The 20,875-nt window shown below is 38.9% G+C and overlaps 1 protein-coding gene across 2 annotated transcripts in view; it reads right to left on the bottom strand.

The window, feature by feature from the left end:
• SIMC1 (SUMO interacting motifs containing 1) overlaps nt 1-19,279 on the bottom strand; it is a 94,482-nt gene extending 75,203 nt beyond the window's left edge. For both annotated transcript variants that reach the window (XM_082836553.1, XM_082836552.1), the window contains exon 1: nt 19,087-19,279. In XM_082836553.1, coding sequence (XP_082692679.1) covers nt 19,087-19,215 — 129 coding nt within the window. In that variant the 5' untranslated portion in view covers nt 19,216-19,279. The remainder of the gene's footprint in view (nt 1-19,086) is intronic.
• Nucleotides 19,280-20,875: the final 1,596 nt, after the last annotated feature.

Below are 20,875 nucleotides of genomic sequence, written 5' to 3' on the forward strand. Positions count from 1 at the left end.
ACACACTGGCACATATATACAGTGGAATACTATTCTACAAAAAGGAATGAACTATTGATACACATAATAACTTGGATGAATCTTCCAAGAATCATGATGAGTGAAAAAGCTAATCCCCAATAGTTACATACTACATTATTCTATTTGAATAACATTTTGAAAGGATAAGTTTTAAATGAATGTCAGATTAGTGGTTGCCAGGGTTTAGGGATGTGAGTGGGGTGATGGTGGTGGTGGGGGGAAGGTGAATGGGGTTATAGAAGGGCAATATGAGGGATCCTTGTGGTATTGGATTGGTTTAATATCTTGATTGTGGTAGTAAATACAAGAACCTACAAAGGTTATAAATCTATAGAACTTAATACACACAAACACACAAATGAATAAAAGTAAAACTGGGGAAATCTCAATAATATAAGCAAATTGTATCAATATCCAGGATGTGATATTACACTATAATTTTGCAAACTGCTACCACTGAAGAAAACTAGGCAAAGTGTACAAGGGATCTCCCTGTATTATTTCTTACAACTGTTTGTGAATCTATAATTATCTCAATAAAAACAAATAAAGAGTAGTAGAAATTATTTAACCAACTGAATAAAATAGAAATCCATTAATTCATACTAATGATAGGTAGACAGGGTGATGTGAAAGAGAAGGAAATATTCTTCTTTATAGTAGAATGCCAACTAATATAATTAGGAAATATAATGCAATCAGGAAATATAATCACTATTTTACAACCATCATGGTAAGAATTGATTTAGGCAAGAAACATCAATGTATGCTAAAACTAAAGTATAGCAATTTCACGAGGATTAGAACACTTAATAGTCTCAGAGTGTCTCCCTACAAATTTCTTACTAATCAAGAGAAAGACAGCACCTTTAAAGTAGAGAAACCTGGCTGATTCTACATCAATGAAGTGACCAATGTTAACATCACCAATAATGAAACAAACTACCTAATGTTCCTCCTGATGAGATGCACTGAGAATATTACTTCTGTTTATCAAAACACCAGAAAGTTGTAAGAAAAGTCACAGATTAGAAGGTTGTTGGCAGTGACTGGTTTGGGAATACCATATAAAGATGAAAATGGCTAATTAAAGCCACATGCAATAACACTGCTTAATTGTATAAACATAAGATTGAGGAAAAAACAAAGGCAAAAGAGAATAACATGCAATATGATTCTGTGATATTGGGATCTAATAAGAAATATATACTTGGTTTTTGTCTCTGGTTCCTGATACAGAGCTCCTAAAACCCTTGTAGTTTCCTTAGTGGTAGAAGAGAAGCATCTTCGTTATTAATAAGCCCCTTTCAACCATATCTGTGTTTGTTAATGACATGACTGATGGCTGAAAGCCCCTAGGTATTTCAGGATTGGGGCTAGTTGCTAGAGGAACCAACCATGTGATTAGAGGGTTAGAATTTTCAGCCCTACTTCCTAAGTGTCTGGGGAGGGGAGAGGAACTCAAGATTGAGGTAATCACCAATGGCTAGGGATTTAATCAGTCACACCCACTGTCATGGAGCCTCCATAAAAATCCTAAACAACAGGGTTTGGAGAGCTTCTGAGTGGGTGAACACATCCATGTGCCAGGAGGGTGGTGTACCCTAAATTACATGGAGACAGAAGCTCCACTTGAGACCCTTCTGAACTTTGCCCTCTGTACTTCTTCATGTGGCTGTTCATTTACGTCCTTTATAATAAACTGGTAACAGTAAGTAAAGTGTTTCCCTGAGTTCTGTGAGCCATTATAGCAAATTATCAAACCTTAGAAGGGGGTGATGGGAATCCCTGATTTGCAGACAAGTTGGAAAGAAGTGAAGGTAACTTGCACTACATGCAATTGGAATCTGAAGAGGGGGGCAGTCTTGTAGGACTGAGCCCTTAACCTGTGGGTTCTATGATGACTGCAGGTAGTGTCAGAATTGAATGAAATTGTGGGACACCCAGTTGGTATCCAGAGAGTTGGAGAATTATCCCCCAATAAACATATTTGAATAAAAATTTAAAAGTCCCTGGAATAAATTTACTGGGAAATTTCAAGACCTATATTAAGAAAATTTCGATTGTCATATATATAGGCTGTTATATATGACCCTCATGGTAACCACAAAGCAAAAACCTATAGTATATACACAAAAGATAATATGAAAGGAATCTAAGCATAACACTAAAGAAAGTCATCAGACAACAGGGGAAGAGAGCAAAAGAAAGAACAGAGAAGAACTACAAAACTGCCAGAAAACAATTAACAACATGGTAATAAGTACATACCTATCAATAATTAAATGTAAATGGGCTAAATTCTCCAATTAAAAGATATAGAGTGGCTGAGTGGATTTAAAAAAAAACAAAACAAGGGCTTCCCTGGTGGTGCAGTGATTGAGAGTCCGCCTGCCAATGCAGGGGATGCAGGTTCGTGCCCCGGTCCGGGAGGATCCCGTGTGCCACGGAGTGGCTGGGCCCATGGGCCATGGCCACTGGGCCTGCGCGTCCGGAACCTGTGCTCCGCGACGGGAGAGGCCACAGCAGTGAGAGGCCCGTGTACTGCAAAACAAAACAAAACAAAACAAAACAAAACAAAACAAGACCCATCTATATGCTGCCTATAAGACTTACTTCAGATGTAAGGACACATACTGACAAAGTGAAGGGATGGAAAAAGATGTTCCATGCAAATGGAAACCAAAAGAAAGCTGGGGTAACTGTACTTATATCAGACAAAATAAACTTTAAAACAGACTGTAATAAAAGACAAAGAAGGGCATTACATAATGATAAAGTGGTCAATCAAACCAGAGAATATAACATTTGTAATTATTTATGTACCCAACATAGGAGCGCCTAAATATATAAAGCAAACATTAACAGATGTAATGGGAGAAACTGACAGCAATGAAAAAAACTGTGATATACTTTAATACCCCACTAACATCAATGGATAAATCATTCAGACAGAAAATCAATATGGAAACATTGGCCTTAAAAGACACACTAGACCAGATTAACTTAATAGATATAAACAGAACATTCCAGCCATAATCAACAGAATATACATTCTTCTCATGTGCATATGGAACATTCTCCAGGATAGGCCATATTTAAAAAAAATAAAGTCTCAATAAATTTAGGAAGACTGAAATCACATCAAGCATCTTTTCTAACAACAATGGTATGAAATAAAAAATTAATTACAAGAAGAAAACTGGAAAAATCACAAATACATGGAGATTAAACAACATGCTACTGAACAGCCAATGGGTAGACAGAGAAATCAAAAGATAAATAAAAAAATACCTTGAGACAAATGAAAATGGAAATACAACTTACCAAAATCTATGGGATGCAGCAAAAGAAGTTTTACGAAGGAAGTTGATAGTGATACAGGCCTACCTCAAGAAACAAGAAAAATCTCAAAGACAGAATTTAATTTTACACCTACAGGAACTAGAAAAAGAAGAAATGAATCCTAAAGTTAGGAGAAGGAAGGAAATAACAAAGATCAGAGTAGACAGAAGTGAAATAAAGACTAAAAAGACAACAGAAAAGATCAATGAAACTAAGAGCTGATTCTCTGAAAAGATAAACAAAATGGACAAACCTTTAGCTAGACTCACCAAGAAAAAAATAGAAAGGGCTGAAATGAATAAAATCAGAAATGAAAGAGAAGTTACAACTGATATCACAGAAATACACAGGATCATAAAAGACTACTAAGAGCAATTATATGCTAAAAAATTGGACAACCTAGAAGAAATGGATAAACTCCTAGAAACATACAATTTCCAAGACTGAATCATGAAAAAATAAAAAATCTGAATTGACAGATTACTAATAAAGAGATTGAATCAGTAGTCAAAAACTGCCCCTCACCCCAAACAAAAGTCCAGGGTCATGGCTTCTTTGGTGAATTCTACCAAATATTTAAATAAGATTTAATAACTATCCTTCTCAAACTCTTCCAGAAAACTGAAGAGGAAGGAATTCTTCCAAACTCATTTTACAAGACGAGAATGGCCTTGATACCAAAACCAGACAAGAATACCACAAAAAAAGAAAATTTCAGGCCAATATCACTGATGAACATAGATGCAGAAATCCTAGCAAACCGAATCCAACAATACATTAAAAGGATCATACACCATGATCAAGTGGGATTTAGTCCAGGAATGAAAGGATGGTTCACCATCCACAATTCAATTAACATGGTATACCACATTAACAAAGGATAAAAATCATGATTATATCAATAGTTGCAGAAAAAGCATTTGACAAAATTCAGCATCCATTTATGACAAAAACTCTCAATAAAGTGGGTAGAAATGGAAACATACCTCAACATAGTAAAGGCCATATATGATAAGGCCACAGCTAACATCATACTCAATGGTGAAAAGCTGAAAGTTTTTCCTCTAAGATCAGGAATAAGACAAGGATGTCCACTCTTGTCACTTTTATTCCACATAGCATTGGAAGTCCTAGCCAGAGCAATTAGGCAAGACACAGAAATAAATGGCAGTATTTGTGGACAATATATTATATAAAGTATGATAACTCCACCAATAAACTGTTAAGAACTAATAAATTCAGGAAAGTTGCAAAGTACAAAATAAATATACAAAAATCTGTATTTCTACACACTAACAATGAACTATCAAAAAAGAAAACAATCCCATTCACAATTTTATCAAAAAGAATAAAATACCTATGAATAAAATTAACCAAGGAGGTAAAAGACCTACACACTGAAAACTATAAGACACTGATGAAAGAAACTGAAGAAAACACAAATGAATGGAAAGATGTTTCATGCTCATGGTTTGGAACAATTAATATTGTTAAAATGCCCATATTACCCAAAGCAATCTACAGATTCAATGCAATCCTCATCAAAATCCTGATGGCACATTTCAGAGAAATAGAACAAAGAATCCTAAAATTTGTATGGAACCACAAAAGACCCCAAATAGCCAAAGCAGTCTTAAGAAAGAAGAACAAAGCTGAAGGCATTGCACTCCCTGATTTCAAACTCAGTATGATTTTGGCATACAAACCGACACATGGATCAATTAAAAAAATAGAGATCCCAGAAACAAACCCACATACATATGGTCAATTAATTTATGAAAAGAGGTAAGACTGTACAATGGGGAAGGGACAGTCTCTTTAATAAATGGTGCTAGGAAAACTAGACAGCCACAAGTAAAAGAATGAAACTAGACTATTGATACTATCTTACACCATAGAAATTAACTGAAAATGGATTAGAGACCTGAATGGAAGACTCGAACCACAGAACTCGTAGAAGAAAACATAGGTGGTAAGCTCCTTGACATTGGTCTTGGTGATTATTTTTGTATCTGATTCCAAAAGCAAAGGCAACAAAAGCAAAAATAAACAAGTGGGACTACATCAAACTAAAAAGCTTCTGCACAGCAAAGGAAACCATCAGCAAAATGAAAAGGCAACCTACTGAGTGACAGAAAATATTTGCAAATCATGCATCTGATAAAAGAGTAATATCCAAAATATATAAAGAACTCATACAACTCAATAACAAAAAACCAAATATCTGATTAAGAAATGGACAGAGGACCTAACATTTTCCCAAAGAAGACATATAGATGGCCAACAGACACATGAAAAGATGCTCAACATCACTAATCATCAGGGAAATGCAAATCAAAACCACAATGAACTATTACCTCATACCTGTTACAGTGGCTCTTATCAAAAAGACAGGAGATGACAAGGGTTGGCAAGGATGTGGAGAAAAGGGCACCCTTGTGCACTGTTAGTGGGAATGTAAATTGGTACAGCTGCTATGGAAAACAGTATGGAAGTTCCCCCCCAAATTAAAAATAGAACATGTGATCCATCCAGCAATTCTACTTCTGGGTATTTATCTGAAGAAAATGAAAACACTAATTTGAAAAGATATATCCATCACTATGTTCACTGCAGCATTAGTTGCAATAGCCAAGAAATGGAAACAACCTAAGCGTCCATTGATGGATGACCAGATAAATATGTTGTGTGTGTGTGTGTGTGTGTGTGTGTGTGTGTGTGTGTATAGTATATATATATAAATAAATATATATATACAATAGAATACTACTCAGCCATACAAAAGTATGAAATTTTGCCATTTGTGACAACATGGATGGACCTAGAGGGTATCATGCTAAGTGAAATAAGTCAGACAGAGAAAGACAAATACCATATGATTTCACTTATACATGGAACCTAAAAAGAAAAACAAACACACAATACGAAATTCACAGGTACAGAGAACAGAATGGTGTTTGCCGGGAGGGTTGTGAGGGTGGGCAAAATGGGTGAACAGGGTCAAGAGGTATAAACTTCCACTTATAAAATAAGTTATGGGGATGTAATGTTTAGCATAGTAATTATATCAATAGTATTTTATAATACATTATTATTTTTATAATATATTATATGTTATATAATAATATTATAAATTATAATGTATTATAATAATATATCAATAATATTGCAGGGCATATTTGAAAGTTGCCAAGAGAGTAAATCTTAAAAAAATTCTCATCACAAGAAAAGGATTTTCTTTGTAACTCTGTACGGTGAATGATGGTAACTAGATTTATTAAGGAGGTCATTTTGCAGTGTATACAAATACTGAATCATTATGTTGTACATCTGAAACTAATATAATGGTATATGTCAATTATACCTCAATAAAAAAATGATGAGGATTTTTAGAAAATGTGACATGACACTAAAGTTCATTGATAATGTGTGAAACTTCGGTTAAAAATTAAAAACTTTGTTAATTAACTAGATGGGAGGAATCCTTTCACAATGCATATGCATATCAAATCACCATGACATACACTTTAAATATCTTACAATTTTGTCAATTATACATCAATAAAGCTAAAATTTTAAATAAATAACTTAAAAAAAAAGAGAAATGTGACAAAACCCAGAAAAACTCTGGAAAATAATGAGCTGGGGGCTAACACTACCCTAATTTTCATCATATACCATTCTCTAGTATTTGAATTTTTTGGACTGGTACATGTAAGGTTTTTTTTTTAATTAATAAACTTTACTTTTTGGAGCAGTTTTAGGTTCACAGAAAAACTGAGCAGAAAGTAGAGTGTTCCCATATATCCCCTCTCCCCACATATGCACAACCTCCCCCAATATCAGCATCACGGTGGTATATAAGTTACAACTGATGAACCTTCACTGACACATTATCAACACCCAAAGCCCATAGTTTACATTAAGGGTTTACTCTTGGTGCTGTACATTTTATGGGTTTTGACAAATGTATAATGACATGTGTAACCATTGTAGTATCATACAGAATAGTTTCACTGCCTGAAAAATCCTGCACTTTGCTTATTCAGGTCTCCCTCTCCATTAACCCCTGGCAGCCAGTAATCTTTTCACTGTCTCCACAGTTTTCACTTTTCCAGAATGTCGCATTGTTGGAATCATACAGTATGTAGTCTTTTCAGATTACGTATTACTAAGTGAAAAAAGCCATTGAAGTTTACACCAAGTATTTTCATGGCTTGATAGGTTATTTCGTTTTAGTGCTGAATAATATTCCACCATCTGGATGTACCACAGTTTACTTATCTATTCACTTATTGAAGGACATCTTAGTTGCTTCCAAGTTTCGGCAATTATGAACGAAGCTGATATAAACATCTGTATTCGGTTTTCTGTGTGGACATAAGTTACAATTCATCTGGGTAAATACCAAGGAGCACAATTGCTGGTTTTTATGGTAAGAACACATTTAGTTTTGTAAAAAACTGCCCAACTGTCTTCCAAATTTGCTGTACCATTTTGCATTCCCACCAGTAATGAGTGAGAATTCCATTATTCCACATCCTCACCAGCATTTGGTGTTTGTTTTGGATTTTGGGTAGTCTAAAATCCAAATGTAGTAATATTTCATTGTTATTTTAATTTGCAATTCCCTAATGGCACATGATGTTGAACATCTTTTCATACACTTATTTGACATCTATATACCTTCTTTGATGACGTATCTGTTTATGTCCTTTGTCCATTTTTTAATCAGGTTGTTTATTGTTGAGTTTTAAGAACTCTTTGCATATTTTCAAAGCAGTCCTTTATCAGATGTGTCTTTTGCAATATTTTTTTCCAGTCTGTGGCTTATCTTCTCATTCTCTTGTCTTTCACAGAGAAGTTTTTAGTAGTAGTGAAGTCCAGCTTAGCAATTATTTCTTCCATAGATCATGTCCTTGGTGTTGTATCTAAAACATCACTGCCAAACCCAAAGTCATCTAGGTTTTCTCCTATGCTATCTTCTGAGAATTTTACAGTTTTGCATCTTATGTTTAGGTCTATGATCCATTTTGAGTTAATTTTTATGAAAGTTGTAAGGTCTGTGTCTAGATTCATTTGTTTGCATGTGAATGTCGTCGTTGCAGCACCGTTTGTTGAAAAGACTATCTTTTGCTCCTTTGTCAAAGATCAGTGGACTATAGTAATGTGGGTCTATTTCAGGGCTTTTTATTCTGTTCCACTGATCTATTTGTCTATTCTTTCATCAATACCACACTGTTTTGATTACTGTAGCTTGTAGTAAGTCTTGAAGTCAGGTAGTGACAGTCCTCTGACTTTGTTCTTCTCCTTCAATATTTAGTTGGCTATTGCTTCTCCATATAAACCTTAATCAGTTTACTGATATCCACAAAATAACTTGCTAGGATCTTGATTGGGAGTGTATTGAATCTATAGATCCGGTTCATAAGAACTGACATCCTGACAATACTGAGTCTTCCTTTCTATGAACACGGAATATATCTCCATTTATTTATTTCTTCTTTGATATATTTTATCAGTTTTATAGTTTTCCTCACATAGATCTTGTACATGTTTTATGAGATTTATACTTAAGTATTTCATTTTTTTAGGTTTTAATGTAAATGGTAATATGTTTTTAATTTCAAATTCCACTTGTTCGCTGCTGGTATACAGGAAAGTGACTGACTTTTGTAAGCTGACCTTGCATCCTACAGTCTTGCTATTATCGCTTATTAGTTTTCGTTGTTGTTGGTATTAATTCTTTTGGATTTTTTCCTACATAGGTGATTATGACATGTGAGTAAAGACAATTTTATTTCTTCTTTCCTAATCTGTATACTTTTTCTTGTCTAATAGCTTTAGTTAGGACTTCCTGTACAATACTGAAAAGCACTGGTGAGAGAGGATGTCCTTGCCTTGCTCCTGATCTTAGTGGGAAAATTTTAAGTTTCTTACCATTAAGTATCAGAGGTTTTTTGTAGTTGTTCTTTATCAAGGTGAGGAAGTTTCCTCTTTAATCCTAGTTTGCTGAGGTTTTTTTTCTTTTCTTTTTTTTCTTTTTTACCATGAATAGGTGTTGGATTTTGTCAGATGGTTTTTCTGCATCTACTAATATGATCATATGATCATATGAAGAAAAAATTTCTTCTTTAGCCTGTTGATGTGGTGGATGACATTAGTTGGTTTTCAAATGTTGAACCAGATTTGCATACCTGGAATAAATTCCTCTTGGTCGTGGTGTATAATTCTTTTTATACATTGTTGGATTCAATTGCTAATATTTTGTTAAGGGTTTTTGTATCTATGTTCAATGAGAGCTATTAGTCTGTAGTTTTCTTTTCTTGTAATGTCTTTGTCTGGTTTTAGGGTATTAGGGTAATGCTGGCCTCAGAGAATGAGTATTCCCCCTGCTGCTATCTTCTGTAGAGAACTGGTAATAATTTCTTCCTTAAATGTTTAGTGGAATATACTAGTGAACCCATCTGAGCCTGGTGTTTTCTGATTTGGAAGGTTATTAATTATTGATTCAATTTCTTTAATAGATATAGGTCTATTCAGATAGTCTATTCATATATCTTTTATAACAAAAATTTAAAGTTTAAAAAGTGTTGGTTATCCCCAAATTACCCTATAAATTTAATAAATTCCAAACAAAAATGGTATTTTTTAAAGGAATGAGTAAGATGATTCAAACATTCCTTTGAAAGTGGAAAGGCTCAAGAATAACTTAAAGGGAAAACAAAAGACAAATAAGGAGGCTTTGCACTACCAAATATCAAGACAACTTCAGAGCTACAGTAATTAAAATATGTAGAAAATAGGCCCCGAATTATCTGGAAACTTAGTTTATGACACAGGTAGTTTTACACATAATTGGGTAGATCATTCAATAGTATTAAATGAGTTAACTCATTATTTGAGAGGAGTTTTTCCTTTCAGCAAAATTCTATGCAATTGAAAAGTTAGACCATTACATTTGGCACAAATCTAAGAAATTTGATAATATCCAGGTTTGCCAAAGTATAAGAAAACAGGTATTCTTAAACACTGTCCACATAAGAATATATATTACATCCATTTTGAAGTATAATTTGGTGGTTATATATCAACTAGTGATCTTAGTTGCAAGAAAAAGGGTAGCTCCTAGAATCTAGAGAACCTGAGAACCAAGTTTGGAGTCTACACAGCCAAAACTGATGCTCTAAACCACAGTGCACAACTGAATATGTGATTATCACTGTCAGTGGGCACAAACACCACAGCTTCCACGGCCAGCTATACCCTGTACCCTACTGCTACATGTAATTGCCATTGCTGCTGCTGTCTCACCAAAATGGAGTCTACCTTACCCTGCTTTTTCCCATCACCAGCTTCCAATTCAAAGTCTGGAAAAAGTACTTCTGACTGGTATAATCTAGGTTCTATGTCCAAGCATTAGGTGCAAGGGAGCCCGGGAATGTGAGTATCTGGCATTCAGCTTTTTTTTTTAGGAGGAAATAGATTGTATCTCCAAAGGTGGGAGTTTTACAAACATAGTTCTGGGTTTCAGACACTAGGATCGCACAAAGAATGACATTATGTCCACAACAGTGGTATACATTAAAATTATAAATACTTATTACTCTTTAACTCCAGAATTCCATTGTAAGGAACTTGTCCTAAAAACATATTCTTATGACCATGCAAGAGAGTTCATCACATCACAGTCTGTAATAGCAAAAATATTAAAATCAATAAGGGAGAGGTTCAGAAGGAGAAAAATAAATACCATATGCTAACACATATATATGGAATCTAAAAAAAAAAAGTTCTGAAGAAACTAGGGGCAGGATAGGAATAAAGATGCAGATGTAGAGAATGGACTTGAGGACATGGGGAGGGGGAAGGATAAGCTGTGACGAAGTGAGAGTGGCATGGACTTATATATACTACCAAATGTAAAATAGACAGCTAGTGGAAAGCAGCCGCATAACACAGGGAGATCAGCTCGGTGCTTTATAACCACCTAGAGGAGTGGGATAGGGAGGGTGGGAGGGAGACGCAAGAGGGAGGAGATATAGAGGTATATGTATATGTATAGATGATTCACTTTGTTATGCAGCAGAAACTAACACAACATTGTAAAGCAATTATACTCCAATAAAGATGTTAAAATAAATAAAAATAAGGGACTGGTTAAATAAATTATGGCATTTTTTATATGAGAATAACATGCAGCTGATAAAATATTTATTGAATGAATACTTACTGTGTGCCAGGAACCATGTTATGCACTGGGAATACCATGGTAAACAAAGTGGACAATAGTCTGAATGAGGTACCAATATTTTTTTTAAATGCCTAAAATATATTAAGTGGTTTAAAAAATTACTATGACTCCACTGGGAAAAAAATTAGACATTTAGGTATGTTTGTGTACATACACAGAGAAAACTATTAGTTATCTCTGGAGAGCAGGAATGGACAGGGGTGCATTCTTTCTGATGTCCTGAGTTTTTTGCCTCTTTAAAATTTTAAAATAATTTTTATAATTTAAAATGGGGAAATTTTATTTTTTAAATGACACAAATTGTATACCTTAAAAAAAAACCCCGAGAACCCACTGGAGACTACAGGGTTTCCTTCTGGAGTGACGAAAATGTTCTAAAATCTAAAACAATGGTGATTGTTAAACTACTCAGGAAATTTTAAGGGCAAATTTTATGTATGGTATAGAATTATATCATTTTTTTTTTTTTTTTTTTTTTTTTTTTGGGTACACGGGCCTCTCACTGTTGTGGCCTCTCCCGTTGCGGAGCACAGGCTCCGGACGCACAGGCTCCGGACGCGCAGGCTCAGCGGCCATGGCTCACGGGCCCAGCCGCTCCGCGGCATGTGAGATCTTCGCGGACCGGGGCACGAACCCGTGTTCCCTGCATCGGCAGGCGGACTCTCAACCACTGCGCCACCAGGGAAGCCCGGAATTATATCTTAATAAAGCTGTTAAGGGGGAACGGGGCAAGTGATCTGCAGGCTTACGTGGGAGCCGACCTTGATTTAAGATCCAAATTATCAATAGTTTGACATCTGATGTTTTAAATTAAAAATGTAGGTGAATTTTGCCTTCTACTCTAAAACATATCCATAGTTTTAGTTCCAAAAATCTTTATAAAAAATTAGCTTGGGTTGGAAGCCATTATTTATCCCCTGGTTCTCCCATCGCAGAGGGTATTTTGACATAACTTATCTCAGGAGGAAAGGATTCCTTAGAAAACCAATAATAAGAATTCTGTTTCTCCCTGAATAAATAATTAATGAGCACCTACTATGTTTGACGCATTAAGTATGTGGCTGTGTCCAGCAGGGAACTTGCAATTTTGGGGAGAAGGGGTTGAGAAAGAGAAAGTGATTTAAAAAGTATTTTTAAAGTACATGATAGGGTTTAAAAAATAATTTTTGGATTAAAAAACACTGGTGAGTCTATTCTGATAAAAACACACATTTGAAAAATAGAATTATACTTTGCAATTTGCTTTTTTCCACTTAACTATTTCCAGCATCCCCAGAGGATGTTCCTTTGGAAACATGGTGAGAGGTTTGCAAGTTCACCCCAGGATTTTCAAGACTGACACTAGTGGTGGTAAATCTGCTCTATCAGTTAGCACCTGGTTGAACCTACCTCAGTTTCCTCATCTATCAAATAGGGATAATAATAGTACCTACACCTCATAGGGTTGCAGTGAAGATTACATGAGTTAATCCGTGCAAAGCACTCAACATGGTGCCTGGCATAAATACCAACTTTTCTTACTATGTGATGCAACAAGGTCAAAATACAAAGTCCACAAATAGACACGAAGGTTATTAGTTGATAAAGGTAATATTTGAAACCACTGGGGAAAAAGGACAGATAATTCAATAAATGATGTTGGGACAACTAGTTAACCATCTGGAGAGAAAAATATTAGATTACCATTCTATTCTTTTTTTTTTTTTCTATTCTTTTTTTGAAACTAATTCCAGGTGGATTAATGAAAAAAAAATTTATAATCTTAGGAGTGAGGAAAGTCTTTCTAAGTATGACAACAAAGACAGAAATCATAAAGGAAAAGGGTGACAGAATTGACTATGTAAAAATTTAAAACCTCTGTAAAGAAAACCAAAGAAATCAAAAGTGGGGAAAAATATGTAACATGTATGACACAGGGGTAGTTTCCTAGTACAAATTACTACAAACTGGCTGGCTTAAAACAACATCCTCTCACAGTTCTGGAGGCTCAGAAGTCCAAAATCAAGGTGTCTGCAGGACCATGTTCTCTCCAAGGCTCTAGGGGAGAATCTGTTCTGTGCCCTTCTCTTAGCTTCTGGTGTCATGAGCAATCCCTGGTGTTCCTTGATTTGCAGCTGCATAACTCCCTCTGTCTTCACATCTTCTTATAAAGATACTAGTCATATCGGACTAAGGGTCCACCCTACTCTATGATCTCATCTTCACTGATTACATCTGCAATGACTTGATTTTCAAATAAGGTCACATTCTGTAGTGGTGGTGGGGACTTCAACACATCTTTTTGGAGGACCCAATCCAACCTATAAAAAGTCTTTACTATGTGAGTAAAACTGACAAATTAGTAAACACACAAACAAACAGAAACCCAATAGGATAAGAACAGGCAATTCACGCACACACCCTATGTGTGTGTATATATATATATATATATATATATATATATACACACACATACATACATACATATATAGAGAGAGATCTCCAATAAACGTGGAAGACGTCCAGCTCTCCTACATGCCAAGCACACACTCTGATCTCCAACCTCACTAGCTGCTCCTCCTCCCCTTGCCTTCCCCTGGGCCAGGCACTGTGGCATGCTCTAGGGCTAGATCCTGGATGCTCTTCCTCTTGTACACTGTCAACCTAGATGAACTCTTCTAGGTCAATGACTTTACAACTTATGTGCTAATGACACCAAACTAGTCAGGACTTCTCCCCTGGCTTCCAAACTCAGTACAAACCTTATACCTTGCATCTCCAGTTGGCTCTCCCACAGGTATCTTAAATTTAACACCTTTTAAAGAGAAATCTTGAATCTTTCCTCCAACCCTGTTCCTCCCCAAGTCTTCCCCACTTCAATGACTGACACCAACTTGCATCCAGTTGTTCAGGCCAAAACCAGGGCATCATTTTTGATTTCTCCCTTTCCCTCATTAACCACATCCAAAGATCAGGATTTACTTTATAAATGCCTTCCATATCTCTCCAGTCTTCCAGTTGCACCACCTACAAAGCTACAATTATCTCTGGTCTGGACTACTAATGAAACCTCCAAGACTGATCTCCCTGATCCACTTTTGTCCCCTTATAGTAAGGTGAAGCTGGTTTGTTTGGGACAGTTTAGTCTTCACCTGTTGCTTGATACCCAGTCCAGTTAGTAACTCCTTTCATTTGCAAAAGAATCCCCATTTGGATGACAAATTATATGGTCACCTTGCCTTACAGTCTTTTCTTCTCACAGTAGCTAAAGTCACCTTTATTTTTTTTTTGCAGTACGTGGGCCTCTCACTCTTGTGGCCTCTCCTGTCACGGAGCACAGGCTCCGGACACGCAGGCTCAGCGGCCATGGCTCACGGGCCCAGCCGTTACGTGGCATGTGGGATCTTCCCGGACCGGGGCATGAACCTGTGTCCCCTGCATTGGCAGGCGGACTCTCAACCACTGCGCCACCAGGGAAGCCCCTAAAGTCACCATTTAAAAGTGTAAATCAGATCATGTTTTCCCCCCGCTAAAAACCCTTCAAAGATTTCTTATTACATAAGAATAAATCCAAGTTCCTTACTGTGGTCTAGAAGGTCCTATATAACCTAGCTCACCTACTTCTCATCTCTTCCAACTCTGTCCTTCACTCACATTCTAGCCCCACTGGCCTTTTGATTCTTCCAATTAGTCATGCCCCTTCCAAATTTCAAGCCTCTGTTTTTGCTGCACCCTTTACTGCTACTTTATTCCCCAAGATCTTCTCATAACAAATCTGTCATTTTGTTCTCTTATCAAACATTAACTCTTCAGAAAGGCCTTCTTTGAAGACGCAATCTAACGCTCCCAACCCCACCCAAGTTATTCTCTATTACATTGTTCACTTATTTGTTAGTTTATTGCTCTTATTTCCTCACTAGAATGTAGGTCCATTGTCATCCTGTTCACCTTTGGTACCCAAGGTCAGAGCATGTGCTCAATATGTATTTAATGAGAGAATGAATCACAATCCACAACCATAGAAAAAATTAAAACCATGACAGCTCACAGAATCTGGCTATCAAATCAGCAAATATTAAAAGAACAAAAATTCCTTACTTTTCTTCCTAACATTCTGACATGACATTTATGTGATTGTTTATTCTTTGTCTCCCTCTGACTAAAGTGAAATCTCCACAAAAACAGGGACTTGGTTTTGTTACACAGCCATATTCTTAGCAACTACAAGAGTGCCTGGCATATAGTAAGTGCTCAATAAATATTTACATACTGAATAAATTGACAGTATCTAGGGGTAGATATTGACTAGGTAGTGGAGAAAGGGGTACGGTGAAAATATAATTGGTGCACGATTTCTGTAGGAAATATGACAATATATATCAAAAGCCCTCCAAAGAGGGCATACTTTTAGACTCAGCAATCTCACTTCTAAGAGGAACTTATCCTAAACAAACAAACAAACAAACAAAGGTACAAAGATTATTTATGAGGAAATTTCTGAGTTGTTTATAATAGAGAAAATTTAGAAATGGCAGCATAATATCCATTTATAGGAAAAGAGAAATGTAATTATAAATCTGTACAATGAAATACATTAAAAATATTGGTGATGTGTATTTATTGATGCAGAAAAAGACAAAAAGTATATTAAAAGAAAAGGCAAACTGAAAACAATGAAGTATAGCAAGACTTCATTTTTGCAAAAACATATGGGGATGACACATGGCTATGTATGAGTGCACACTGGTATTTACAAATAAAAGTTTAGCCAGGCATACTTCAAAATGTTAACATTGGTTATTTTTGGATAGCGAGATTAAGGGCAATTAAATTTTTTTCTATATACATTTCTCAATTTTTTGTAATTAGGGCAACCAAAATTATCTGAATATGTTCTGCTTTTATAAGTAGGGGGGAAAAAAGCAATAAATAAAAAAACACAGACACATTTCATCAACTTACTGAAGACTAAAGCCCAGGTTAAGAGCCAGAAGTTCAGAAACATCAACTTCAGCATTGGAGATGGGTTTCTGATTTCCTGAATTCAAGCAAGTTGTTTCCCCTCAGTCAATATTTGTAAAAAAGAAAAAAAAATTACAAAACTTGTTTCTTTCATTTCATTGCTTCCCAAGCTTGAGAAACAGCACAAAGTATAGCAAAAGCTATCATTTATGCTGGCATTTTTCTTGCATTGCTTCATTAAAAACCTTCTAATGGTCCTGCCAGGTAGGTATTAATGTTCTCAAATGCAAAATCTGAGAGAGATGACAGAACTTGCCAAAGCTCACACAGCTGTTGGGGGCGGGGGGGGGGGGGGGGGGGAGGCGGGGGAGTTCCGAGTTCCGTATTTAAACAGAGGTTTCTCTGACCTCAGGGCCTTGAGAAAAAGCTGGACAAAGGCGCTTGAGGCTTTATAACCTTGCTCTCTCAATGCCTCTGATCTTTTGTGTGGTTATCATACCACCCTTATCTAACTTGCAAGAAAGATAAAAGGAGAACTAGCCCAGAGTTTTTAGAAAAGTGGAGTAAGTCTCTGGAGAAGCGAGATTTACACTGGGTACTACTCTGGAACTTGCCCTTCATTTCTCTTCAATTCGAAAAGCTCCAAATCAAAATGCTTGGTTGGGTGGTCACAAGGGAGGGGAGGGGGGCAGTTTGAGAGTGCCCCTATGTATGTGTGTGAAGGGTCACAACACACGCGACAGACTGGGATAAGGATGACATCTGGGCACCTGAAGAAGGAAGCTGACCCAGGATGAGGGAAGATGGATACCACTTGGGAGCAAAGGACAAAGTTAGTAGGAAGGACAAATTAAAGGGGGATTGAGAGAAGGAGGAATAGGAAAGAGGAGGAACTGGGAGGAGATGCAGTTGGGAGTTATTCTGCAGTATTTTTTTCTTCCACCTCTTTTCTTTCTATATTCTTTCCCTTGATTATCTCGGTCACAATTAGACCTTCGATGCTCCTTTCTGTTTAGATGGTTACCAAATCTTTCCAGTCCTGACTTTTCTCCAGAGTTCAAGTCCTCTGTCGTTCAAACTGAATGCAGCATTCCCTCCACCCCAAGCCTGCTCCTACTGTATTTGCTCTCATCGTCAAACATCCATCTGAACTGCTCGCTCTCCCATTCCGTCAACCATTCTTTCATCCAACAAATATTTATTGTGGATCTAGTATGTCCCCCACACTGTCACAGCACTAGGGACATCCATTCACTTCCCAAGTTGGGTCACTTTTACCTTGAAAATCTTTTGTCTGTCCATCTCATCTAAATTCTTTACTGAAATTTATTGAGGATCCCTCTTGCTTGAATCATGGCAACATAGCACTATAAGTTAATTGGTTTTGCATGCCATTTATTCTACAGTGACCTCCTAGATTTAGCACTATACCTGAAGTGGCTCACAGTGGAGGCTTAGGGACTACAAACAATGGGAAGGGGATTGGAGAAGCAGAAGCTAGATTTGTCTTGATGAAGTATTTGCAAAGGAAGAAAGGGGTTTACAAATAACATCAGTGTGACAATTCTGTTATTTCTGGGGTGTGGCTTTGGGAGGCTGGGAAGATTGTTGGAAGTCTGATGCTGGGAGTCTCCTGATAGAAAGCCTTGCCCAACTCCCATCCCTTGAGTACTCAATAGCCACTTGTTGATTATATCACCTTCTATGACAGAAGCCGCAAATGTTGTGTTCTCCATCGCATCCCCAGCTCTTAGAACATCAGGCCCATAGTAGGGCTTCAATAAATATCTGTGGAGAATTCTAGAAAGGCAGGGACCATAGATGTTTTATTCACTACCTTAGGAAGGACAAAGAGCCTGAGGGAAAAAGAAATCGTGCAAGATGTTTCCCTCCTTATTCCTTTAGAGCCTGGTAAATGTTTCCTAAGAGAAATAAACGGCCCTCCTGCACAACTCCAAAATCGGGCCCCTCGCTCGGCTGCCAGGCCCTGGAGCGCGGCCACCATCTGGCCCAGGCCCCAGCTTCCCTCCCTCCCCGCCCGGGCTCCTGTTACCTCCCTGCATACATCTGTACCCACCACAAGCCAAACAATTACACGCTCCCGCGTCCCCGCCTCGAGGTCCGGGACTACCCCTAGGACCCTGCGTGCCCCCGGGCCCCCCGGCCGCCACCCCCGCCAAGGCTCGGGGAAGCGCACGGCCCGGCCTGAGACCGCCGCCCACTGTGGGCTCCCGCACCCCCCGCACCCGGACCTCGTCCATGTGCTCGGCGGCCACTCTCCAGCCTCAGCCGGCTCGGGCTTGAGTGCGGAGCCCGGGAGGCCCGGCCTCCCGACCCGGGCCAGCCGCACTCCTCAGGGTAGAACACGACAGGAAGGCGGCAAGGCGGGAAGCGGTTGCAGCTGTGAGGCGCCCAGGGGCGGGCGGCGGGGCCGCCGGAGCCAGCGGGCCGGGCCGAGGGTGGCCCGAGCGGAGGCGGCGCTCCGGTCGCGGCGGGGCTCGGGAAGCGGCGGCTCGCTCACTCACCACGGTCCGGCGGGGCAGCGCGCCGGTGGTCCGGGACAGGGCCCGGCGGAGCCTCCGCGCCCTGCCCGAGCGGGTCCCCCCGGAGCTCTCGGAGCCGCTGTCGTCCGAGATCACGATGAAGTCCTCCATGGCTGCGGGTCCCGGCCGAGCCAGCGCGCGGACGGACGGCAACCCGGGAGGCGGCAGCGGCGGCGTTGACTTCGGTTACTGCTGCTGAGGCGGCGGCGGCGACGGCGACGACAACCGGGGCCATCACCCCGACTGCCCCGCCCCGATCCCCGCCCCGTCGGCCCCTTCCCGCCCCTCCGGAGCACCGCCTCCTGGCGGCTGGCGGCGGGCGGCAGGCGGCGGGCGGCTAGCGGCCGGTAGGGCCGCGGTCACGGTTTTTGGCGGTGGCACTCGTTCTCCCTTCCCGGAAAGCGAGAGAAGATCAAGTCGCAGCCGGCTTGGGCCGGTGTTGGGGACGGCCGTGCGGGACGCTGAGGCTGTGAGGGCTTCCCCTGCTGCTTCTGACTCAAGTGTGAAGTGAGGTGTGAACAGGCCTCTCTGACCCAGACAGCCTCGACATACTCACCCGAAGAGAGTCCCTTTTCTGCACACGTGCAAGTACCTTTGTAGGATCATTTCCTAGAAGTGGAATTACTAGGTCGAAGGCGCTGTTTCTGTTCTGATAAATGATGCCAAATTACTAAATTGTACCAATTTGCGGTTTCACCAACAATATATGTCACTCAGGAATTTAAACTGAGATTTAGAGATTTGTTCAGTTGGTAGCAGGATCAGAGACTGAAAAAAATGCACAAAGAGAAGCGATGAAGGAGCAGACATTATAAATATTTAGATGTTATGAATAAGCAAAAAAGATACACCCAGTGGAGGGAGAAGCGGTAGGTAGTTGGTTGTTGAGCAGGAACGTTAAAATCAGGATAGGATCTGTTTTACAGTAAATGGGGTATTGACCAAATCTTGCTGCCCAGGCTCTAGCAATTTGGCAGAATGTATTAACAGAGCTAAAGGAAAATGTGTTTATCGGAAAGGGGATTGGTTCCTAAAGGAATGGTTGTCAGGTGCTATCTAAGCACTGCTTAGAGCAGCGATTCTCAAACTTTAGTGAGCATCAGAATCACCCAGAAGGCTTGTTAAAACACAGATTGCTGGGCCACACCCCAGGGTTTCTGACTTAGTAGGTTTATGAGGTGGGGCCACCCAGTTTTCATTTCTAACAGGTTCCCAGGTGATGTTGATGCTGCTCTTCTGGGGACCACGCATTGAAAACCTCAGATCAATGGCCAACAGATTTCAGATGTTCTGGTGGTATGTTTGAAATCATCCTTGTTGTGAAGGGATTCATTAAGTTGTTTGTCTTCACCAAATGCCATTAAACATTTAGTTTATTTAACTTCTTTTTTGGGCTTCTGTGGCTCAGCACCTTTGTTACCACTTCTTTTCATTCTTAGCTGACTCCTGCTCCTCTAACTCACTCCTTAAATCATGGTGTTCCTCATGACCTTCCCATACTTCTCCCTACACAATCTCAATCGTTTCCATGCTTTAATGATAATTTTTATGCTGGTGACCCCCATATGTTTATCCCCAGCCCAGCCCTGTCCTCAAAGCTCTGGATATATATATCCAAATGTCTGTTGAACCTCATAGGCATCTCAAGTTGAATATGTCCAAAACTGAACTCAACCTCCATCCCCCTACCTGGCCCTCCAAAAATAAAGCCTGCTTCTTCTCTGTGTTCCCTACTTTAGTGACTGGTGGTACTACCAGCCAGCAATGGCAC

This window comes from Leucopleurus acutus (assembly GCF_964270905.1).
Source record: "Leucopleurus acutus genome assembly, chromosome: 3".
Classification (NCBI taxonomy): domain Eukaryota; kingdom Metazoa; phylum Chordata; class Mammalia; order Artiodactyla; family Delphinidae; genus Leucopleurus; species Leucopleurus acutus.